Below are 22,112 nucleotides of genomic sequence, written 5' to 3' on the forward strand. Positions count from 1 at the left end.
TCCCACGCAGGCTCCGCTCGCAGCCCCACTCTCGTCTCCTCTCTCTCCCCTTTGTCTGGGGTTTTGTTGCTATTTCTGTGCTTCCTCCGTTGTTGCAGTGCGGCCCCTTTGTTCTGGGCTGCCGGAGCCGCTCAGCTCAGTAAACAGCTGGAGGATGTGGTGGGGGGCAAATTTTCCACTGTGGCTCAGAGCCCGGAGGCAATGGGAGCTCAGCTTCCCCAGGACCCCTCTGGATTCCATGCTGGGCTGAGCAGAGCAGCCAGAGCACCCCTGGGTTGGGAATGGCATCCCTTGGGTACACCCGGGAAGAGATCAGGGCTCGCCAGGCAGATGGGGCTAAAAGCTTTTAATGTACCCAGGGCTGTGGTACAGATAAAGAGTCCCCTCCCCGCTGCCTGTTCCCACTCTCAGCAGCCAGAGCCCTGGATGTCATCATAGTCACTCCCCTCGGAGAAGCTGGAGTCCTGTGTGTGTTTCCCTAGAGCTGGGTCCCCACACGTCTCAGCACCCTGCACGTTCTCATACCACTCCCCTGAGGAGGTGCTGGAGCTGTCGGCATGGTCAGGGTCTGGTGGCTGTGGTGGTACCCACGGCGTGTTGAGTGCTGGGATGGGCACACAGGACACGGCTGGGGGTGCTGGGGAAGGCATGAGCTGTATGAGCACCTCCTGGCCCTGCTACCACCCCTCAGAGTCCCCACACCCATCTGGATCTGTCCCCATTCTTGGAGGCTTCACCAACCCCATTGCCATCCCCAGAGCTTCCCCCACCCAGGGGGGGGTCTCACCAACACCATTCACATCCCCAGGGCCATCCCCATCCCTGGGTGCTCTCACCATCCCCAGGACCGTCCCCATTCCTAGAGCTGTTTCAGTCCCCTTACTGGTGGGTTCTGTGTGCTGGTGGGTGCTGAATGGTGGGGGCTGTGGGCCGGGCCAGGCACATGTGGAAGCTGCGCTCTCACCGCAGTAGGGCTCCAGGGAGGAAGAAGAGGAAGAGGATGAGCTCCTCGCCCTGCCCCACGGCTGGGCACACTGCATGATGTGCTCTGTGGGGACATGGGGTTTGTGTCACTAGGGGAGCACAGGGCCACCATTCACCCACCCCTGGACAAGCAGACAGACAGCTGTGGGACGGGAGGATGGGGCTGGCTCACCCTCTGTGGGAAATGGCTCCATCCCATCCTGGCTGGGCACCAGCAGCTGCTCACCTGGCTGTCGGCGCTGTGAGTCTGTGGGGTGGGAGGAACAGGGTCAACAGGGGAACCCAGCATACTGGGGAGGTGCAGAGGAGTGGGGGGGAATCTCACTGTGGAAAGTGGAGAGGGCCACGGGTGGCTTGCTGCTGAAATCATAGTGTTCATAGTCAGAGTCAGAGGAGTCAGAGCCCTTGGCGGTGGGAAGGGTTGTGGGTGTGGGGTCTGCAGAGAGAGACAGAGCTGGGGCCGCAGTCACCAGCAGGGCTGGAGGGGCTGGTGGACTCACAGGGCATGTGGGGCTGATGGGGACAATGGTCTGCTGGGGTTGATGGGCTGCCGAAGGCTCATAGAGTTGATGGTGCTGACACGAGTGACACACTGGACCCACCTGTTCCCTTGGGGAGGCCTGTGGGTGCCTCCCTGTAGTCGTTGCAAGTCTCTGAGGGCACGTTGTAACCCTGGCTGCTGTGGGTCACCAGGAGTGGCACAGGGGTCCCCAGGGTGAGGGCTGAAGGAGTGGAGAGCATCAGTGAGGGTTTGGCTGGGAGCAGTGCCCCACGCAATCCCTATGCCCCACGGGGACCCTTACCGCTCCTCTTCCTCTGGTGCAGCAAGACAGTGGTGAAGGCCACCAGTGTGAGCAGGAGCAGCGCCGCCAGCACTGCACACAGAATGGAGAGGGGCATATGCAGAGGGGACAGGGCCACCCCCGCCTCCAAGCCCTTTGTGGCTGCAGCAAAGAACAGACAAAGCTCGTGACGCTGTCCCACCCCCACACCCCTTCACCCCTTGACTCCCCCCAGCTGTGCCAAAGCACACTCACTGCTCGGGGACGTGCCACCGTTCGGCACCACCGTCACCTCTGATGTTGGGGTCTGCAAGCCCAGGGAGCCTGCAGGAGGACAGAGGGGAGTGTGGCTGCAGCCTCCGGACCCAGGGGGGCCGCTGGCCCAAACCCCTCCCCGTGAGGCCAAAGGGCGCCGTACCACTGCAGATGACACCGGCGGCACGGGACTCGTGGCAGGGAGCCGACTTGTTGTAGGTCCACCTGCAGTACGCCAGCGAGGGCTGCCGGTCCGGGCACTCATACAGCATCTTGGTGGGCAGCGTGTGGCGGAAGGAGGGACGCTGCAGCTGTTCCCCGCAGCCCAGCATGCGGCACAGAACTTCAGCCTCCAGCTCGTACCAGGTGCTGTCACACACCGTGCTCCACGTCCCGCGGTAAAGGACCTCCACGCGCCCCGCGCAGCCATCCCTGCCTCCGGACAGCCGCCACTCGTGGTGCTCTGCGAGGAGGGCACGGCGCGGGGTCAGGACGGGGCCACGGCACGAGGACCGGGCAGGGCCACGGCCCCGCTTCTGGGCGCCGCCGCAGCACGGGGCAGAGCCGCGGGCAGCCCCTCCGGCACTCACGGCCGCGGCGCGGGCACCCACCGGAGCACACCACGCCGGCGTCCTCTTTGTGGCTGCAGTCGTGCCGCAGGACCGCGGGGCATTCCCACAGCCGTTCCTCGTGCCCGCTGCAGTTCACCTCGTCCCGCAGCACGGGGCCGTGCCCCCGGCCGAAGGCGGCCTCTCGCGGCGCACGCAGCGCCCAGCCGCAGCCCAGCTGCCGGCACACCACGGCGGCGTCGGCCAGGTCCCAGCCGTCGTCGCACACCGTGCCCCAGCTGCCCTCCTGCCGCAGCTCCACCCGGCCCTCGCAGCGGCTGTGCCCGCCAGCCAGACGCAGCGCCGGGGCTCCTGGGTGCGAGATGGAGAGGCGCTGGCACACGACGCGGCGCCGCGGGGACGGCGTGCACCCACCGCGCCCTTACCTGTGCAGGTGACGTTCGCCGGCCCCGCAGCGCAGCAGCCGGGCTCGGTGGCCAGATGCAGCCGGCAGAGCCGCGGCTCCCCCTCGCTGCAGTTGGCCACCGCGGCTGGGCATCCCTTGGAGACGTCTCCGTCGCCGTGCAGACTTGCCATCGCCGCATCACCCTCGGCATCCCCGCAGTGCAGGCGGCGGCACAGCTCCCGAGAGGCAGCAACACTCCAGGACGTCCAGCACACAGGCATCCACCGGCCACGGTGTCGCACCTGCACCGTGCCCTCGCAGGGGTGGCTGCCGCCAGCCAGGCGCAGTGCGGCTGTGCCCAGGGGACCTGCAGGCAGCACAGCATGAGGGTGGCAGGGGGGTCTCTACACCCGCTGCCCCGTGGATGGACGCCCATTCTCACCCAGCTCCGCTGAGGTGTTGCTCGGCACCACGGTGGGAGCTCCCGTTGGCTCCAGTGGAGCTGTAAAGAGGAGGCAGGAAGGTGTAGGACGGCGGTGGGATGCCGGTCCCCAGCATGGCGCCAGAGGCACAAAATGGCGACCAGAGATTGCCTGTGCTTAAGCCCAAAGCTCACGTTCATCCCCCATGGCCACATGCTGACCCTCCTGGGGCAGGGGGCTGCTCTGGGAAAGCCTCCGGGTTTAGCAGTGGGGTTTGGGGCAGGCCTGCACCCGGGCGGTTGGTGCTGAGGGGAGATTTTAAGGCATCGCTGGGGGCAAAATGGTGTCCGGCTCTGTTGGGAGCAGAAGGCTGCGAGCTCAGAGCCTCAACGCTCAGCTTGGGAGGAGGAGAAAAGCAGGGGCGCTGCACACAGCCTGCAGCACGAGCAAAGCTTTTGCTTTCTGTCAGCAATGCTCCAAATGAAGCAGCATTCTTTGCAGAACAAAGGTCCGGTGAGATAGGCAGGGTGGGATGGGGCAGGGTGGGATGCTCCTGGGGAGCAGGCACATCAAGGGCAAAGCGCTTCACCTCCCTGGTGACAGCAGGGGGACACGGGATGGGGATGGGAGTCCTTGCGGTGGGTCAGACCCCACTGGTGCCGAGCATCCTTGCTGTGTATCGACCCCAACGTGTTGGCGACATCCCAACGGGGCTAGGGCTGATGGCATACCTGGTCTGGGCACAGCAGCAGCACAGAGAGCAGCCAGCAGCAGGCACAGCACCTCCATCCTCACCTCCTGCCCATTGCATCGGATGCTGCTCGGTGCCGGGATGTGGCCCCGTGCTGCTGTGTGCCGCACGTCCGCCCCGGTATGCAGGAAGCCAGGGGTGCCGGTGTGGGGGTGGTTCCATCCTGCCCTACTGCAGCACCACACGCCTGTGGGAAGTGGCACACTGAGGGGTGATGGAGGCAGCTTGGGGACCGTGCCGTGCACCCGTGATGTCCCCACAGTGCCTCGGTGGTGCGGGAAGCTCGGAGCACTGCGGGATCACACTACGCCACACTCTGATTTGGGATGAGAGGCGTTAAGGGAGACCACCCCCACCGCAGGGATGAGCTCTGCCACCGGCAGTGGGGACCTGGGGTACCTGCGATGGATCGGATGCAGCTGATCACTATGGCACCTGTGGATAAAGGGGTGGGCACAGCTGTGTGGTCCACCACCAGTAACCACAGCAGTGGGATGGGAGATGGATTTGGGAGCCTTCATGAGACTGAGGAAGCCAGCACAGCAGCCACATCGCTGTCTCCATCTATGCCCATTCCCATCCCATCCCCTTCTCCATTCCCATCCTATCCCATCCCCATTCCCATCCCATTCCCATGCCCATCCCCATCCTATCCAATCCCCATCACCACCCCCACTCCCATCCCATCCCATCCTTATCCCCATCTCCATTCCCATCCCATCACCATCCCCACTTCCATCCCCATTTCCATCACCATCCCCACTCCCATCTCCATCCCCATTGCCATCCCCATCCCCATGCTTCCCACTCCCTGCCCAAGGTCACAGCAGCTGGGCCACGGCCAGGACGCTCCCACGTGCACCCACACCTGGAGCCAAAGCAAACAGCCAGTGCTTGTCCCCGGCAGTGCAAAGTGACCCCAGTCCCCATTCCCATGCCACCACAGCGGGCACCACTTGGCTCTTTTAAATATTTTATTTTTGTAACAACAATCAGACTTAAAAATCTTCCATAAATAAGGAGCCCCCACCCCACAGCGCAATGGGTACAAAACGTTGTACAAAACAGACGCGTGGCCAGTCAAGGGGGGGGGGCCACAGAACTCAGCATCAGCACTATGAACACAATGTGGCAATGAGAACTGCAGCGAGGAGGGGACCTCGTGCCCCCAACATCGCAGCGGAAACCCCAGGGCAAGGTGACAGCGGGGCATCGCTGCCTCCCAGTGGGGCCTAGGGATGGTCCCTCTGGTGTCCCCACCACGGAGGGATGGGGACAAAGAGGACGGTCCTGGTGGTGGGTCAGGAGCTGCCACGGATCCTCTCCATGTAGCAGCGCAGCTCCTCAGGGTCGCGCAGCCCCATGTCCTCGCACACCCAGCGGATGTCGTCCTCGCCGGCCACCAGGATGGACTGCACGTTGGGGGTGGGCTGGGGGGGATCCTCGAGGGCACGCTGGGGCGCAAAGGTGACAAACTCCACGCGCTTCCGCCGGCCGCCCCCTGGCACAGACCCCTCTTTGCGGGGCTCCACTGAGGTGCCACTGGGGGACCCTGCATCAGGTGCCGGGGGGTCTGCACAGCAGCAGCGCTCGGGCTGCGGGCCTGGCAGGGTGGGAGGCTCAGGCTGCCGGCGGTCCAGCTGCCGGCTCAGCTCCTCCTGGTCGGTGCCCAGCCAGACCCAGTTGTGGGGCTGGGAAGCCGTGGGAGCAGTGCCAGCGTCAGGGGGCTCCTTCTGCTGGTAGCGCAGCACGAAGAAGACGCAGTTAACGAGGAAGATGAAGATGGCCAGGCAGAAGACACCCAGCAGCACATACATGCCGATCTCCAGGTCGCTCACACGCGCGGGGGCCTTCACCATTTCCTCCTTCTCCTTCTCCTGCATGCCACGGCCATAGCCTTCCTCCCTTTCCTCCTCTTCCTCAGAGGAAGACCCCATGCCCTGCAGCTTTGTGTTGACCAGCCCCACATTGCCATGCTCCCCCTGGCCCGCCGTCACCGCCTCACCAGACATGGCCCCCTCTGCCCTTGGGAACGGCACGGGGGACCCAGGGTTGCCTAGGGGGGTCCTGCGCCCCCCAGCCACCTCCAACCAGGCAGAGCCAGCAGCCAACACAGCAGCACGGTGTCGGCCACGGCGGCACACATCCAGGGGGTGCAGACCAAGCTGCAGCAGGGTCCCTCGGCCCGGCCCCTCCGCCACCACCCGCGGGTGCCAGGACGAGGTCCCCACCACAGTGACCACTGTGGGATCCAGTGAGGTGACAGCCAGCACGGCATCCTGCCCGCCATACAGCTCCATTGGTGCCAGAGTGCCGTCAGAGAAGGACAGCCAGACGGACAGCGTCGCCTCCTGCCAGGACACCAAGTGTCACCAGCGTGGCACTAGGGCACGGAGCCCCTCCCTGCCCCTGGGCCACCCCACAGACCCTCACCTGCTTGGAGCCGTGCAGTGTGGCTGTGGCCTGGCACACGGCAGTGAGCACGCCGGGGTGGCCGGGCTCCGGGTGTAGCTCCAGCGCCAGCCCTGCCACCACTGCGGCACGCAGCTCCGTCACCGCCACCTTCTCCTCCGACACCACCAGCATCTGCTCACCCAGGATGGCATCCGACAGCGGGGAGCGCACCTGCAGGCAGCTGGTCAGCATCCCTCCGGCCATGCATCCCCCTGTGCTGCCCCAAACCTACCTCCACTGAAGTGACGCCTGGCTCCCGGCCCACCAGCACAGTGCCGCCCTCCAGCGATGCCACGCGGGGGTCCTGCACGCGCGCCCAGCCAGACACCAGGTGTGTGACATCCAGCAGCCACTCGGGGCCTGGCAGGTAGGAGAGGTGGCGGCCGCCATCCTGTGGGTGTGCCACAAAGTGTGCGAGGAACCGCACTGCTGTGCGCTGGTACTGCGGCCGGCAGCTCCGCACCCGTCGCTCAGCATCCTCCCCAGGGTCCTCCACATCACTGCTAGAGCTGCGGGCACGAGGACACGTGTGTCACCCACGGGCAGAGGGGCGACTGCCACAAGTGCCAGAGGATTCAGTGGGGCACTGGGTCGCGGGATGGGGGACACGCTGTGAAGCACCTTTTGGACGCAGCAAGACACATGCAGCACAAGCACCGTGGGGCTCAGAGGGACACGGACACACGGCACGAGCGCCAGCTCCTTCCCACCCTATGCCAAAGCAGCAGTGGCACGGGGTGCTCCTCTCACCTGTCGGTGTTCCCAGGCAGGCGCCAGCCACGCACCTGTTCCAGGGCAGTGTCTTCCAGCTGGACGCGCAGTGGCAGCAGCGGTGCCCAGACAGTGAAGAGCAGCGAGGCGTGCAGGCGGCGTGCCCAGAAGTCCACCCGCACCCCGCGGGCACCACGGCTCTCCTTGCCCCCCACGAACACGGCGTCACAGCCCTCCGACACCTGTTGGGGCACTCAGAGGGGCAGAGGGTGCCAAGGGAGCGGTTCTGGGGGAGGGGAGGAAGGGGGCTGGGACCCTGCTCACCTGCAGCACCTGTGTATCCGCAGACTCACAGCCCGGCGGCTCACTGAGCTCAGACACGGCACCACCCGCCTCCACCGTCACCAACGTCACCGGCACGGTGCGGGGAACGCCGGTCAGCGGGGATGTATTGAGCAGCTCCAGCTCCTGTGGGCACAGCGGGGCTGAGCACCGTGGGGAGGCGGGGTGGGATGCGGGGTGGGGGCACCCACCTGCACCAGGGGGACAAGAACGCGCGTGTCGTGCTCCGACACCTGCACCTCCCACACCAGCTTGTCCTTCTGTGCCTCGGGGTCCTGGCCTGGGTATTCCACTTGCCAGGTGAGGGGTCGGGCCGGCGCCTGACCCCCTGTGCCATTCTCCACTGCCAGCTCCAGGTAGAGGAGCTCAGACGCCTCCAGTGCCCTGTGGGGACAGAGCTGTGGATGGGACCCACTGGGACGGGGCTGCCCAACAGCTGGGACCCAACAGAGTATGGATGTCCCCCAGCAAGGACCCATTGATTCAGGGCTGCCCCACATCCCAAACTAGGACCTATGTGGGATGGGAGAACCCTGAATCACCAGCTGGGACCTATTGTTGGAATGGGGCTCTCCCACACCACCAGCCATCCAATCAGGATTTGCTGGGACAGGAACAGTGCAGCGTGCACAAGTTCCCAAGTGGGCCACACTGGGCTTGTATACTGCCGTGCACAAACCCTAATGCCAATTGGGCCATCGTGGGATGGATGCAAGTGCCACACACAGGTCCCTGTACCCACACTGGGATGGATGTCACGCACAGGTCTTTGTGCCCAATGGGGCCATACTGGGATGAGAGCGGTGTTACGCACAGGTCCTTATGATCAACTGGACCACAGCGGGATGGGAGCGGTGCCATGAACAGGTCCCCATGCTCAACTGGGGCCATACTGAAATGGATGCAGTGCCACGCGCAGGTGCCTGTGCCCAACTGGGCCCCACGAGGTGCCGCGCTGTAGATCTCTCCCACGTCACTGCCCACACCTGGTGCTCCCATGGATGTCCCTGCTGCGCCGACACGTCACCACAGCCGTCCAGTGCTTGGGGCCACGGCTGCGCTCCAAGTGGACCGTCCACGCTGGGTCCCCAGATCTGGCGGCCACCACCTGCAGCCCCTTCTTGGCCTTGACTCTACATAACAAGGAAGGGCGGTCACACAGTGCTCCCGTCACAGCCCCCCTCCTCACCCCGTGCTCTCACCGCAGGGTCAGCAGCATGGCAGTGAAGTTGTGCCGCAGCGCCAGGCTGGCGGTGAAGCGCTGCCCAGGCCTCAGAGTTCCATCAGGGACACGCAGTAGCACCTTCTCATCCAGCTGCACCTCCTGCTGCCGTGCCACCGCCGGCGTCGTGCGCAGCTCCAGCATCCCCAGGTACCTTGGGGGCTCCACCGTGGCACCGGGACGGCTGCAGGCTCCCAGCCCAGCCACTCCATACCGCAGCTCAGCCGACTCCGGGGATGGCGACAGGGAGAACCAGCGTGCTGGGATCTCCAGTTCCACCACACAGATGCCCAGCGGGGCCTGGGGGGGACAGCAGCCTTAGGGCTGGGGGCTGAGCGGGGCCACCTTAGAGCCATAGGGCTGTAGGCCGTGACCCACCTGCACACGGCAGGAGCCCCGCACCGTCCGGCTGCGCTGCTGGGCCTGCAGGACAACGCAGGGCAGCGGGTGGTCCCCAGGGGGGTCCCGGCGGCTGCGCCAGTCAGGGCCGTGCAGGTGGAAGAGGACACGGGCAGTGGGTTCGTCCGGGCTCACAGCGCTGTCCAGGGGCACGGCACGGATGGCCCAGGTGGGGCTCTTGGTGGGCACCTCCTGGAAGAGATGGGGCTGGCGGTGTGGTGGCCCTGCAGGGTCAGCGTGGCTTTGTGGTGGTCAGCATTACCTGGTGTGTGCTGAAGGGCGGGTAGGAGGCTCGCAGCAGAGGTGAGGGGCCAGCGGTGGGGCGGCGGGGCAGCAGCAGGAAGGTGTCAGAACGGGCATGCAGGGAGGCGTTAGCAGGCAGGGCTCCGTCTGCACGCTGCAGGCGGTAGTGCTCGGCCACTGCCTGCAGCTCCATCTCCACGGGCAGGAACACGGGCTCCGGGGGGGGCCACTCGCTGCTTGCTGCAGAGATGGGGACCACCATCACCAAGGCAAGGGTGGGCACCCACACAAAGGTTTCCCCCACGGGCTGTTCCTGGGGAATCCAACCCCCAACCCGCCCAGGGAGCAAACTGCTGGGGGAAGCAGTGCTGAGTGATTGCTGGGGGAGAGAGCCGGACACCTGGGTACAGGGGCTGCATGGGGAAGATCCCTGCTGGATCCAGGGAGCACATGGGGCAGATTCCAAATGGATCCAAATGGAACTGCACGATTCCCAAGGTCCTTTCCAACCCAGCCATTCTATGGTTCTGGGATCTTTAAGGTCCTTTCTAACCCAACCATTCTATGGCTCTGTGATCTTTAAGGACCCTTCCAAACCAACCATTCTGTGGTTTTGTGATCTTCAAGGACCCTTTCCAACCCAACCATTCCGCGACTCCACGGCCACCCAGGGCAGATCCCGGCAGACCCTGGGGAGCACATGGGGCAGATCCCAACTCATCCCACGGCCACCTCCCGGCTCTACCCGGGACAGCCGTGTGCGGAGCTCGTACAGGGGCGGGGGGGCGGGGGGGGGGAGGGGAGGTTCGGTGCCCGCGGTGCTCACCTGAAGCCCCGAGCAGGGCGGCGGCCAGCAGCAACAGGTACGGCCCCTCGGCCGGGGCCATGGCCGGACCGGTTCCGGAGTCGGGGCCGTGCGGGCTCCGCTGAGCGTCCGTGCGAGCGGAGCCGCCGCTGCCGTCCCTCCGCCTCCGCGCGCAGACAATGGGGCCGGGGCGGGACCGGCACCGGCGCCGCCTCACCCCGCCGGGTCCTAAACAACCCGCGCCGGGCACTGCGGGACCCCGAGGGCAGGGACACGGAGCGACAGTCCTGTCCCGTCCCGAGCCGGGCACCGGGAGGGATTGGGGGACGCTGCGGAGAAGGGGATCACCGGGGCGTGCTGGGAGGACTGGGAGGGATGAGGGATGCTGGGGGAACTGGGAAGGACTGAGGGTACTGGGAGACCTGGGGAGACAAGGGGCATAGGGGTGACTGGGGGAGCTGGAGGGTTTGGGAGGCATGAGAGACGATGGGGACACCAGAGGGACTGGGGGTGCTGGGAGGACTGGGGACACTAGGGAGAGCTGAGGGGACTGGGGGACGGTATGCTGGGGAGAACGTGGGGGGACGCAGGAACTGCTGATGGAACTGGGAGGGATGAGGGACGCTTGAGGGACTGGGGGCTCTGAGAAGGACTGGGAGGGATGGGAGTGGTTGGGTGGATGGGAGGGATGGGAGGGGTGAGGGTGGTCGAAGGACCTGGGGATGCTGGAGCAGACTTGGGGCACTGGGATCACTGGAGGGGCCTGGAGGGTAACTGAAGGGGTCGGGAGCACCGGGGCTACAGGGAAGGGAGTGGGACACTGGATGCTGAGCGCAGCAGGACAGAGTGGGGAGATCGAAGGGATGGGGAGACTGGGAGGGCTGGGGGCAAAGGAACAGTGGGGACTCTGGATGGGATTGGAGGGGATGGGGACACAGTGTGGCAGCCAAGGGCACTGGGGGCAATGGGGGAACACTGGAAGGATGGGGGTGCTTCAGAGACAGAGGGCACCAGGGACAGAACCAGACGTGGGCACTGAGAACCTCAGCAAACAGGTGACAGGGACGGCGCTCACAGGGACGGCACGTCCTGTCCCCACCCCCTGAGTGTCCTCTGTGCCCCCCCCACCCTCAGAACCGAGTGCCTTCCCTGCCGGCACAGCGTGGGCTGCAGTCAAACACTTTATTTGGTGGCCAAACCATTCCACAAGAGCAAACCAAGCACGCGGCCCTCATCCCAGGGCAGGGAGGGAGGTACGTGGGTTGGGACCCCCCAGGCACTTTGGTGTCAGCAGCTTCAGGGCTTGGGTGCGGCGTTAGTGAAGGCACTGATGTGGGGTGCTGATGTGGGGCGCCGGCGGGGTGCGGGGGGGAGCCCACACACACATGCGCACACACAGACACACACACACACGCAGGGTCCCCCCCAGCACCCCTCACTCCTCCGCATGGCCCCGCGCTGCCCCGTAGCGCTGCTGCCTCCTCCGCAGCTCCTCCACCTTCCACTCCAGGCTGCGCACGGCAGCCTCCAGGTGCGCGCCGGGGCCGGGCGGGGGGGCCCTGCCGCCCCCCAGTAGCACGTAGAACCCCCAGAGCCCCAGCAGCGTGGCCGCCCGTGCCGTGGGGCCGCTGCCCTCCGCCGCCGCCACATACACGAAGGCTCCCAGGAAGGCGCCGAGCCGCAGCCAGCGCAGTACGGGCCGCAGCGGTGCCAGGACCAGGCCCAGCAGCCACGGCAGGAGGCGGAGCCCCACCAGGGCTAACAGCCCCCATAGGAGCACCCGCTGCACCGCGCCGGGGCTCGGAGCCACGCCGCCCGCCAGCCGGGCCCCTGCGGTTCAAAACACGGGGGGGGGGATATTTGAGACCGAGCGGCTGGGGCCGCACGGGGCCGAGCCCACGTGGCGCCGTGCTCACCGTGCAGGCCGCAGGCCTCCAGCAGCTCCCCCGCCGCGCTGCTCAGCACGGCCAGGCCCGACGAGATGGCCGAGGCGGCGAGCCAGAGTGCAGCCAGCAGGCTCTGCAAAGACAACGAGCCTCGTGGGGCCACTCCGTGCTCGCCTCCGCACCGACCCCCATCCCTCTCCAGCCCCCCCCGCTCACCTCGGCCAGCAGGCGCAGCGGCTCGGCTCCCAGGCAGCCCTCCAGGCTGGCCCAGGCGGTGCGGCCCAGCTGCCACAGGGCCTCGTCCAAGGCGCCCATGGCACCGCCGGCAGCCCCCATCCTCAGCACGGCCAACGGGGTCTGTGGGCAGCAGGGGAGGGGTGAGCTGCCCCCTCCCCCCACACACAGCTCAGTGCCCTCTCCAAGCCCCCCAAGTATCCCCAGGTTGCCCGCTCACCGTGCCCACCCAGCATGCTGCCCTGCACTCCTCTATTACTATCATATGTTCCCCCACATATCCCCCAATAGAGACCCTCAGTATCCCCCTACGTGCACCCCATACCACCCCATCTATCTGCCCCCCCCATACACCTCTCCAGCACAGAACTCCCTGCAGGATACCCCACTATCCGACCGTCTGCCTCCCCCTTATGGATCACCCATATAACGCCCGATTCTGGCCCCCCCAACACCCCGCTGTCCCCCACTGCCCCCCCACGGTGCCCTCTCAACCTCCCCCAATCCTTTCCCCCACCGATATGCACGAGCGTACCCCCATTACTCCCCAGTACGCCCACTCATGCCATCTCCCAGTATAGCCCGCTATAGCCCCCCCAGTATCTCCTTACATGTCCCCCCCCACTCACACACCCCATATGTACACATTAACACGGCCCCCGGTATCCCCCCGTATTCCCTCCCCCTCTATACCTTCAATATCCTCCCACGTGCCCCCCAACCTCCAATGCCCCCCCTCCCATTGCCCCCCCCGTGCAGCTCTCCCTCTAACCCCTCAATATAGCCCCCCAATATGCCTCCCCATATTACCCCAAAGCATTCCCCCCCCAGCGTGCCCCCCTACGTACCCCATTTTCCCTCCCAGCACCCCCTGCCCCCTCCAGGCCCTCCTCCCCCCTCCCATCCCCCACTCCCATATTCAACACCCCCTATTTCCCCCCCTGCTCTGCGCTGTGCCCCCCCATCCTCCCCCTCCCCCCGCCGTCCCCCCGCGGTGTCTCCCCGCACCCCCGCACAGCGCACTGCCGCTCACTGCCGCACGGTGGCGCTGCGCTGCAGGTCGTGCCGCGGACCCGCCGCCGCGGGGCACCATGGGAGCTGTAGTCCTCACCGCGGGGTGAGTCGGGAGAGTGGGGCGGGGGGAGCGGGACGCGCTGGCGCGGGGCACGCCGGGAGCACTTCCGTTTCCGGCGGCCGCCTGAGCGGAGCCCGCGTAAGCGCTGCCAGCGTCGGTGAGGCCGCGCGGAGGCGGAAGCGGAACCAGGAGCGGCCGGAAGCGGAGCGTGCGGGGCCCGCCATGGCCCTCATCTGCTCCAGTGAGCGCGGGGCGGCCCGGGGGGGGGAGGGTCCGAGGGGGGACGTCGGGAACACGGCGTGACCTGCGTCGTCCCCTCCGCTGTCCCCGCAGTCTCCAACGAGGTCCCCGAGCACCCGTGCGTGTCGCCGGTGTCCAACCACGTGTACGAGCGGCGGCTGATCGAGAAATACATCGCGGAGAACGGCACCGACCCCGTCAACAACCAGCCGCTGTCTGAGGAGCAGCTCATCGACATCAAAGGTGGGGCGGCGGCGGGGGGGGCGCACCGGGAGCCCGGCCCCGAGCCGGCGGGGGGGTGCGGGGCACTGAACGGCACGGAGCTGAGGGTGCGTCTGTGTCGGCAGTTGCCCATCCCATCCGGCCCAAGCCGCCGTCGGCCACCAGCATCCCGGCCATCCTAAAGGCGCTGCAGGACGAGTGGGTAAGTTGCGGGCAGCCGAGGAGGAGGGGCTGAGCGCCTCCCCCTGAGCCCCTTCTGCTGCCCCTGCAGGATGCCGTCATGCTGCACAGCTTCACGCTGCGCCAGCAGCTGCAGACCACGCGGCAGGAGCTGTCCCACGCGCTGTACCAACACGATGCTGCCTGCCGGGTCATCGCACGGCTCACCAAGGAGGTCACTGCTGCCAGAGAAGGTGAGCTGGGATGCAGGGGGCTTTGAATGCCTCCAAGGTGGAGGGTGGAACTCATAATGTTTCTCTGCTTCTGCAGCTCTGGCCACACTGAAACCGCAGGCTGGCCTCATTGTGCCACAGGCAGTGCCGTCCTCACAGCCCAACGTGGCGGTGAGTTTCTCCTACCTCGCTGCGGCGGTCTCTTCTGTTTCCTACGTGCATATAACTGAGCCCTTCTCTGCCCCACGTAGGGAGCTGGGGAGTCCATGGACTTGGGTGAGCTTGCAGGCATGACTCCTGAGATTATCCAGAAGGTAAGGGCTTGTGCTGCCTGTGCTGCTGCAGCTCTCAGTTGCTCCCTGTCCTGCTGCTGGGGGAACCCAGGTTGGCTGTAACCGCTGTCATGGTGTTTTGCAGCTTCAAGACAAGGCCACCGTGCTGACCACAGAGCGCAAGAAGGTGAGCGGCCACAACTCACGTTTCACATTTGACGTGGTGCAGTGATCAGGACATTGCGTGTTCCAAGAGTGACTGATGTTCATCCCCGCACCATTTTCTGTTTGCAGAGGGGCAAGACAGTGCCAGAGGAGCTGGTGAAGCCAGAGGAGCTTAGCAAGTACCGGCAGGTTGCCTCACACGTGGTAAGTGCTGCTGCAGTGCTCTCAAAAACTCACCCTCTTGCTGGGCATTGTCCAAACCCACAGTTGTGCTGCTGGTCGGGGCCAGGGGGGTTGCGGCTTTCTCCATGGAGACCAGTGCTGGAGTGGAGGTGGCACAGGCTTCCAGCAAAGCTCGTTTGGGTTCCCTCTGGAGCATTTTCCTGCTCGTGGCACCAATCTGGCTTCTTTCTGTCTCGCACAGGGGCTGCACAGCGCCAGCATCCCGGGGATCCTGGCCTTGGACCTCTGTCCTTCCGACACCAACAAGATCCTCACCGGTAAGGGAGCCATCTCCATACTCTGTGGTCTTTGGTGTCAGCAGAAACCCTTCAGCTGCCTGGGAATAGGGCCCTTTCTCTGACTTTTTGCGAGGTCGGAGCGAGCAAAGGGGTGTAAGGAATTTTCTTGGCTCATGGCAGAGCTTCTCAGGACAGAGATCCCTAAGAACAACAGGTGGATGTTGAACTTGGCCAGCCACAAGTCCCATCTCTGATAGTCCCTTGCTTTGTTTGCTAGGCGGGGCTGATAAAAATGTCATTGTCTTTGACAAGAGCTCAGAGCAGATCCTGGCAACGCTCAAAGGCCACTCCAAGAAGGTCACCAGCGTCGTGTTCCACCCCTCACAGGTGTGCTGCTGCCCACTGCAAGCTTTCCCTTCTTGCCTGTAAGGCAGCTCCCAAACAGGGGCACGGCACTGTTTTGATGTTATTCCCGCTTTGTCCCTCTCTAGGATTTGGTGTTCTCAGCTTCTCCCGATGCCACCATTCGGATCTGGTCTGTGCCCAACGCTTCCTGTGTGCAGGTTGTCCGTGCCCATGAGGGCTCTGTGACAGGGCTCAGCCTGCATGCCACGGGTGATTACCTTCTGAGCTCTTCTGATGACCAGGTTAGAGCCAGCCTGGGCCCAGGGCGCATGGATACCCTGCTTGGTGGCTGTATGCTCAATGCTCTGCGCATCTCTTTCAGTACTGGGCCTTCTCGGACATCCAGACAGGCCGTGTTCTCACCAAGGTGACAGATGAGAGCTCTGGCTGTGGTAAGGCCAAGAGTACCCATGCCATGGGGCCCTTGTGACTGTGCAGAGGGGGATTTTTCTCCCTTGGGAGTTCCTGGTAGCAGGGCTCTCACGGCACAGAGCTTCCCCAACCCTTGTATATCTTGTCTGTCTCTGCAGCTCTCACCTGTGCCCAGTTCCACCCTGATGGGCTCATTTTTGGAACGGGAACAATGGATTCTCAGATCAAGATCTGGGATCTGAAGGTAGGGCTGGCCCTAGGCATGCAGGGGTTGGGCAGTGGTTGCTGTGCTCTGCTTGGTGCCTGGACAGCATGCTGTAGCTCCAGCCAGGAGCAGCTCCTGCTATCATGTTCTGTGCATTCCCATGATGGCCTCTGGGGCAGGCTGATTGTACAGGTTGGCGCAGGCTGAGCCACATAGAGAGCAGCGATTGCAGGGGTTTGCTCTCTCATGTCTTTGGAACTGATGGACAGAGCTTTGGGTGCCCCCTGGAGTGACAGCCCTGTGCCTTTCCTCATCCTTGCTTCTCTGGACCTGTGTGAATTCTGCTGTCCTTTGGGGCTGTTGTCTCTCTCCTGGCTGAGCTGCTGCCTTGGGGAGACAGGGCGTGCTGGAGGCCCACGTTTAACCCTCCTGTCCCCAGGAACGCACCAACGTGGCTAACTTCCCGGGGCACTCTGGCCCCATCACCAGCATTGCCTTCTCTGAGAACGGCTACTACCTGGCCACGGCTGCAGACGACTCCTCCGTCAAGCTCTGGGACTTGCGTAAACTGAAGAACTTCAAGACGTTGCAGCTGGATAATAACTTCGAGGTGTGTTGGCTCCCTTTTCCCTCGTCCCACTGTTGACCACCCTAGACCTGCTGCTTTGTGGTGCTGGAGGATAGAGAGGATGCTGCACTTCTGGCAGGGTGCCTGGAGCTTCCTGGGCCTGACCTGAAGCTTTCTTCCTTTACTCCTCCTCAGGTGAAGTCTCTCATCTTCGACCAGAGCGGCACCTACCTGGCTCTGGGCGGCACAGATGTCCAGATCTACATCTGCAAACAGTGGACAGAAATCCTCCACTTTACCGGTGCGGGGCTGTGGGAGGGAGCATGGGGCTGAGGGGGGCAGGGGAATCCCCTCCTGGCTCTTCACGATGTAACCGTATGCTGTCTTCCCTCTGCAGAGCACAGTGGCCTCACCACAGGGGTGGCTTTTGGCCACCACGCCAAGTTCATCGCCTCGACGGGCATGGACCGCAGCCTGAAGTTCTACAGCCTGTAGCCTCGGGTGTGGGGCTGGCAGCGCTCACTGCGGCGCTGGGTTTTGGGGTGGGAGGGGGTTTCCTTTCTCCTTTAGGTTTCCTCACTGTAACAATTGGCAGAGGTGGGCGTTAGTTGGATGTCACCCTCCCCGTGCTCCATGGATTTGTTGTTTTTAGTTTTCTTTTCCAGTTTCGTGTTGGTCTTTCTGGCTTTAGACTCCCTTCTGTGGCTGTAAGTGATGCACTGAGAGGCTCCGACCCGTACCCCAGTGGACAGTTGTGACGGAGGGATGTGGGGCGGGGGGGGGGGGCTGTGCAGTTTTGTAAGCAGTTATGTAGTTTCAGTGCATAAATAAAGAACTATTGACTGTAACCCTGGTCAGCGTGGGGGGGGGCAGGACCGACCCGGCTCTGCTGGTGCTGTGTCCTTTCCCACCTTCGGCCCGCATTGCTCCCACAGATGACACCACTAGTCTTTGCCAGTCGCTGATTTATTGTTCCCACTTGCCCCCACTGTGACCAGAATGTTGGGATTCTCTCTTGTCCGGGAGCAAGGAGGCAGCAGCAGTGCTTAGTGTCTCCTCGCTGCAGGACCTTTTGGCAAGACGATGCGTCCCCAGGAGGTGACTGTGCCCGAGATGTTTGCTGTCTTCCTGTCCCCTGCAGCCCGTCGGGCCCCTGGGGAGGGGGACACAGGGGTGGGTTTGAGAAAGGCAAGGGTAGATGGGGCCCCCAACCGCTGCCCCACTTACGGGAAGGCACAGCCACTTGGCAGGAGGGCCGGCAGGGCTCGGGCTGTGACAGGTGGCACACTGAGGCACTGCACAGGATGTACACCTGTGGGACAAGATGCCATGTCACACCTGGCATCATGGTGGGGTCCCACTGAGCGGGAGGACCCCCCCCTGCCTCACCTCTCCCTCCAGCACCACCGTGGCAGGGCTGTCCACAAAGGCAAAGGTGGAGATGGCAAAGCGCTGGTAGTGGCTGGGGAAAGGCACCTGCGGCGTGGCGGGTCCCACTGGCACCAGCTGTGTCCTGTAGTTGTCCCCAGCAAAGGGGCAGCTGAGGGATGACCAAAGACCCTGTGTCAGCCTAAGCGAGCCCTGCCACCTACCCCTCCCTCCCCACCTGCTCACCCGTCCACCAGGATGGGCCACTGGGGCTCGGCTGCCGGGCTGGTGCTGGGGGCTGCCCAGCACTGGTGCAGCACCAGCACCAGATTGGGATCGGTCTTCTGCAGCATCCGCACCTCCACGTAGATGGGGTCCCGCAGCACCTTCACCAGCGGGTAGTCGGCATCAGGGTAGTAGGAGCTGTAGCTCTCATCTGTGGGGGGAATGTTGAGGCTGAGCAGCGCACAGGGTGGGGAGATTGGAAGGTTCGGGAGGTGGGGGTGGGAAGCACGAGGATGGAGGATAGCGGGATGAGGGTGTGGGAATGGGGATGGGGGATGTGGGGATGGAAGTAATCATGGTGGGAGGGAGACACACGGGGATGGGGATGGAGAACCAGGCTGGGCTCACCGGTGGCGATGCGCAGCTGCAGCTGGAGTGGCCCTGGCTGTGCCAGAGGGGCGGCAGTGGGGGGCACAGCCACCTCCAGGCTGAGCGGCAGCAGCTCACTGGCATTGTAGATGCAGCGGGCATGGAGACTGTGGGGAGACAATGGGGTGAGCAGCACTATGAGCGTCCCCACGCCCCTCGCCCGTCATCCCCTTACATGTAGACACTGTCACGGGTGACAGAGCCACGGGGCCCTGGCTGGACATCGATGGTGGAGATGAGCTGGTTCTCGTAGACCAGCCGGTCCTCGATCACCTGTGGGGAGGTGGGCACGTGGCAGTCAGGCTCTCACTCAGCAGTCAGGTGTTGGGGAGGGCACTCAAGGCTTTACCCCCACCTGCACAGTGGTGCCACACTGCGTGACGGGGAAGTGGAAGAGGACGAAGGCGTCGGTGGTCTGGGTGGGCTGGCAGCCAGGCTGTGTGCTGGCCAGGCGCACGCTGTCCAGGTTGTAGGGCTGAGCAGACAGCCCCCGCGGCACCACCAGCACGAAGTGGCCCTCGGGCAGGCACTGCACAGTGGCTGCAGCACACAGAGGTGCAGTCACGTGCTGCAGTTGGCCGCAGGGAGCAATGGGTCACCTGCTGCCAAACCCTACCTGTGTTGCCGTAATAGCAGGGCGTCGCACGGTCTGTGTCATCAAAGCAGCAGCCTGCCTGCAGGCAGGCATCACGGCCCGGTGGGGACACGCAGGACAGCCTCCCCACTGCTACCTGGCACTGCTCCCGTGTCAGCGGCTCACCTGGGGGGGGGGAGCACTCAGCAGCACACGTGCCCACAGTAAGTGGCCCCCCCCGCTCAACCTCAGCAACCTCCTGCCCACCTCCAGCACCTCCCTGCCCACCCCTCTGCCCGAGCATCCCTGTCAACCCACAGCATCCTCTTCCCTGAGCATCTCCCTACCAGCCTTAAGTGTCCCTCTGCCCACACCAAGCACCCACTGCTCATTCTCCTGCCCAAGCATTTTCACTAACCCATAGCGTTCCCCTCCCCAAGCATTCCCCTGACTACCCAAACCATCCTGCCCTCTACAAGCATCCAGTAGCCCACTGTGACTGTCCACCTACCTGACCCAAACATACCCCTGCTCACCCTTCTGCCCAAGCATTTTCCTGTCTGACCACAGCATTCTCCTGCTCAAGCATCTGCAGCTTAACAAAGCATCCCTATGCCCATCCTGAGCATCCCCCTGCCCAAAAATCTGTAGCCCATCCCAAGCATCCTTGGTGCCCACCTTCCTCAGATGCCCTCCGCCCACTCCCAGCACCCCTCAAATCCCCATGAACAGGTACACCTCCATCCCATCCCATCCCATCCCATCCCATCCCATCCCATCCCACCCCATTCACTTACCTGCCCCCGCCGAGGGGTAGAAGAGAGCTGTGGAATGCAGCAGCCCAGCCTGGGCCTGGGACTGCAGCCCTGGGCTCACCAGCCCTGGTCGTGGTGGCATCCCTGGGCGCAGCAGCCCTGGTCGGGGCTGGCTGGGTTGCAGCAGCCCTGCTTGGCTCTGGAGGCTGGGGCGAATGAGGCTGCCCTGGGCGTGGGACTGGAGGCTGGGGAGAAGAAAGCCCAGCTGGCCTTGGGGCTGGAGGCCCGGATGGAAATACCCTGCTTGTGTATGAGTGCTGGTGTGCATCAAGCCAGGCTGCAGCCCAGGCTGCACTAAGCTGGGCTGGTTTGGGTGCTGGAGACCTGAGTGAAAAAGACTTGCTTGGGTTTGACTGCCGGCGTGCACCTGCCCAGGCTGGTTCTGGAGCTGAAGACCTGGGCGAAGGACACTCAGTTGACCCCCTGGATGCACTAATCCATGCTGGCTTTGGGAATGAAGACTTGGGTGAAGGACACTTGGTTGGATTTCACTCCCTGGACGCACTAATCCTTGCTGGTTTGAGGACTGAAGGATACCTGGTTGAGCTTGACCCCCTGGGTGCACTAATCCATGCTGGCTTTGGGAATGAAGACTTGGATGAAGGACACCTGTTTGGGTTTCACTCCCTGGATGCACTAATCCTTGCTGGTTTGGGGACTGAAGATGTGGGCGAAGGACACTCGGTTGGCTTTGACTCCCTGGGTGTGTTAATCCATGCTGGTTTTGGGTCTGAAGACTGGGGCGAAGGACACCCATTTGGGTTTGGCTACCAGCATTCAGCAGACTGTGCCGATTTGGGGGCTGATTTGGCCGAAGGACCTCTGCTTGCATGTGACCCCCAGCATGCACCATCCCAGGCTGGTTTTGGGACGGAAGATGTGGACGGAGACCCATATGGGTTTGACCACTAGCATGGGTCATCCCAGGTTGGTTTTGGGGCTGGGGTCTTGGGTGCCCCATCCCAGGCTGAGGCTGGCCCTGCAGCTCCTGGTGCCCCAGGATGGGCTGAGTGTGTGCCACAGGATGACTCTGATCCATGGGGGCTTTGGGGGGCAGCTGGGGGTTGGGGATGGCCAGGGCAGAATGGGCTATGTGCTGCAGGAGGCCAGGTGGTGGCCGGGGGATGAGGACATCAATGCCATGACTTGGCAGGGCACTGTCACCCCGGTCAGGCTGGTGGTGGCCATGCACTTTCTCATCTCTGAGGATCTCATAGCCAGCTGGTCGTGGGCACGTCATGTTCACCTCGTAGGAGGCAGCCATCACCCCACTGAGCAGCATCTCCTCCAGCTGAACCCGCAGCACGTAGCGGCCATCCTATGGCAGGGGGAGCAGGAGATGTAACCCCGTTTCACCCCACTGGGTCTCCCACAAATGAGCATGGCCTCACCTTCACCAACACATGGCAGCCCTCGTAGCCGGCTGAGAAGATGAGCCCGCCGTCCTCCCCAGTGCTGAGCCAGTGCAGGCAGATGGAGCAGTTGGCCACTTCAAAGCGGGTGCCAAACTCATCTGCGAGGACATGGGGGCAGTGAGGCTGACCCCATCCCACCCCCCTCATCCTGCCATTGGACGCGCATCACTCACCCAGGACCTTGAAGCGCACCGTGCGGCCACGCGTGGGGAACGCCAGCAGCTGCATGCCAAAGTCCCCGCAGTCATAACGATACCGCAGCAGTGCCGAGCCAGAGGGCAGCCCTGCAGGCAGCAGCAGCAGCAACGGCAGCAGCAGGGAGTGGCTCCAGCCCATCTTGGTGTAGAGCACAACAGAGCTTCCCGCGGGGCTCCTCCATTTATACCTGGGCAGCAATCAGATGACCGAGGCATCAGCAAAGTGATGGGGGGAAGCGAAAGCTGTTTGAAGGCCGGCATGCCCCGT

At 63.9% G+C, this 22,112-nt stretch overlaps 5 protein-coding genes across 5 annotated transcripts; 1 reads left to right on the plus strand and 4 right to left on the minus strand.

Annotated features, from left to right (window-relative positions):
- Nucleotides 1-407: 407 nt before the first annotated feature.
- CD6 (CD6 molecule) lies at nucleotides 408-4,669 on the minus strand. The gene is given in 15 exon segments (XM_072338852.1): nucleotides 408-637; nucleotides 884-1,048; nucleotides 1,157-1,231; nucleotides 1,310-1,420; nucleotides 1,587-1,706; nucleotides 1,788-1,928; nucleotides 2,022-2,090; nucleotides 2,185-2,484; nucleotides 2,633-2,941; nucleotides 3,016-3,342; nucleotides 3,418-3,477; nucleotides 4,129-4,263; nucleotides 4,266-4,379; nucleotides 4,382-4,464; nucleotides 4,548-4,669. Coding segments are annotated over 15 exon segments (2,361 nt in total).
- Nucleotides 4,670-5,106: 437 nt separating this feature from the next.
- Nucleotides 5,107-10,515, minus strand: TMEM132A (transmembrane protein 132A). Its single transcript, XM_072338005.1, has 11 exons — nucleotides 10,346-10,515; nucleotides 9,539-9,759; nucleotides 9,256-9,468; nucleotides 8,858-9,177; nucleotides 8,642-8,788; nucleotides 7,847-8,039; nucleotides 7,638-7,781; nucleotides 7,353-7,555; nucleotides 6,835-7,111; nucleotides 6,582-6,773; nucleotides 5,107-6,499 (listed from the first exon to the last, which is right to left on the minus strand). The coding sequence occupies exons 1-11, from the start codon at nucleotides 10,404-10,406 to the stop codon at nucleotides 5,450-5,452; spliced, it is 3,021 nt and encodes a 1,006-aa protein (XP_072194106.1). The 5' UTR covers nucleotides 10,407-10,515; the 3' UTR covers nucleotides 5,107-5,449.
- A 958-nt stretch (nucleotides 10,516-11,473) lies between these two features.
- TMEM109 (transmembrane protein 109) lies at nucleotides 11,474-13,735 on the minus strand. Its single transcript, XM_072338121.1, has 4 exons — nucleotides 13,556-13,735; nucleotides 12,427-12,567; nucleotides 12,241-12,343; nucleotides 11,474-12,154 (listed from the first exon to the last, which is right to left on the minus strand). The coding sequence occupies exons 2-4, from the start codon at nucleotides 12,544-12,546 to the stop codon at nucleotides 11,760-11,762; spliced, it is 618 nt and encodes a 205-aa protein (XP_072194222.1). The 5' UTR covers nucleotides 12,547-12,567; nucleotides 13,556-13,735; the 3' UTR covers nucleotides 11,474-11,759.
- PRPF19 (pre-mRNA processing factor 19) lies at nucleotides 13,629-17,761 on the plus strand. Its single transcript, XM_072338048.1, has 16 exons — nucleotides 13,629-13,760; nucleotides 13,853-14,002; nucleotides 14,107-14,183; nucleotides 14,253-14,394; nucleotides 14,471-14,544; nucleotides 14,625-14,687; nucleotides 14,791-14,832; nucleotides 14,940-15,014; nucleotides 15,235-15,310; nucleotides 15,549-15,658; nucleotides 15,763-15,918; nucleotides 15,999-16,068; nucleotides 16,207-16,292; nucleotides 16,693-16,863; nucleotides 17,017-17,122; nucleotides 17,219-17,761. The coding sequence occupies exons 1-16, from the start codon at nucleotides 13,742-13,744 to the stop codon at nucleotides 17,314-17,316; spliced, it is 1,515 nt and encodes a 504-aa protein (XP_072194149.1). The 5' UTR covers nucleotides 13,629-13,741; the 3' UTR covers nucleotides 17,317-17,761.
- ZP1 (zona pellucida glycoprotein 1) lies at nucleotides 17,374-22,012 on the minus strand. Its single transcript, XM_072338017.1, has 11 exons — nucleotides 21,821-22,012; nucleotides 21,624-21,745; nucleotides 20,215-21,550; nucleotides 19,460-19,603; nucleotides 19,199-19,383; nucleotides 19,019-19,116; nucleotides 18,823-18,950; nucleotides 18,436-18,625; nucleotides 18,211-18,361; nucleotides 18,049-18,133; nucleotides 17,374-17,974 (listed from the first exon to the last, which is right to left on the minus strand). The coding sequence occupies exons 1-11, from the start codon at nucleotides 21,981-21,983 to the stop codon at nucleotides 17,868-17,870; spliced, it is 2,709 nt and encodes a 902-aa protein (XP_072194118.1). The 5' UTR covers nucleotides 21,984-22,012; the 3' UTR covers nucleotides 17,374-17,867.
- Between the last annotated feature and the right edge of the window lie 100 nt (nucleotides 22,013-22,112).

This window comes from Excalfactoria chinensis, chromosome 5, assembly GCF_039878825.1.
Source record: "Excalfactoria chinensis isolate bCotChi1 chromosome 5, bCotChi1.hap2, whole genome shotgun sequence".
NCBI lineage: Eukaryota > Metazoa > Chordata > Aves > Galliformes > Phasianidae > Excalfactoria > Excalfactoria chinensis.

What these genes read in the sequence shown, in the direction of transcription:
- TMEM132A (XM_072338005.1), bottom strand. Translation starts at nt 10,406, where the DNA reads ATGGCCCCGGCCGAGGGGCCGTACCTGTTGCTGCTGGCCGCCGCCCTG. An exon ending in GCCATGCTGCTGACCCTGCG is followed by an intron (nt 8,789 to 8,857) that starts GTGAGAGCACGG and finishes CTTGTTATGTAG; the next exon opens with AGTCAAGGCCAAGAAGGGGC. An exon ending in CTGCCTGGGAACACCGACAG is followed by an intron (nt 7,112 to 7,352) that starts GTGAGAGGAGCA and finishes TCGTGCCCGCAG; the next exon opens with CTCTAGCAGTGATGTGGAGG.
- TMEM109 (XM_072338121.1), bottom strand. Translation starts at nt 12,546, where the DNA reads ATGGGGGCTGCCGGCGGTGCCATGGGCGCCTTGGACGAGGCCCTGTGG. An exon ending in CGCTGCGCCTGCTGGCCGAG is followed by an intron (nt 12,344 to 12,426) that starts GTGAGCGGGGGG and finishes TTGTCTTTGCAG; the next exon opens with AGCCTGCTGGCTGCACTCTG. An exon ending in GGAGGCCTGCGGCCTGCACG is followed by an intron (nt 12,155 to 12,240) that starts GTGAGCACGGCG and finishes TTTGAACCGCAG; the next exon opens with GGGCCCGGCTGGCGGGCGGC.
- PRPF19 (XM_072338048.1), top strand. An exon ending in TCGTGTTCCACCCCTCACAG is followed by an intron (nt 15,659 to 15,762) that starts GTGTGCTGCTGC and finishes GTCCCTCTCTAG; the next exon opens with GATTTGGTGTTCTCAGCTTC. An exon ending in TGAGCTCTTCTGATGACCAG is followed by an intron (nt 15,919 to 15,998) that starts GTTAGAGCCAGC and finishes CATCTCTTTCAG; the next exon opens with TACTGGGCCTTCTCGGACAT.
- ZP1 (XM_072338017.1), bottom strand. Translation starts at nt 21,983, where the DNA reads ATGGGCTGGAGCCACTCCCTGCTGCTGCCGTTGCTGCTGCTGCTGCCT. An exon ending in ACCCGTGACAGTGTCTACAT is followed by an intron (nt 18,951 to 19,018) that starts GTAAGGGGATGA and finishes GTCTCCCCACAG; the next exon opens with TCTCCATGCCCGCTGCATCT. An exon ending in GCAGCTGCGCATCGCCACCG is followed by an intron (nt 18,626 to 18,822) that starts GTGAGCCCAGCC and finishes TTCCCCCCACAG; the next exon opens with ATGAGAGCTACAGCTCCTAC.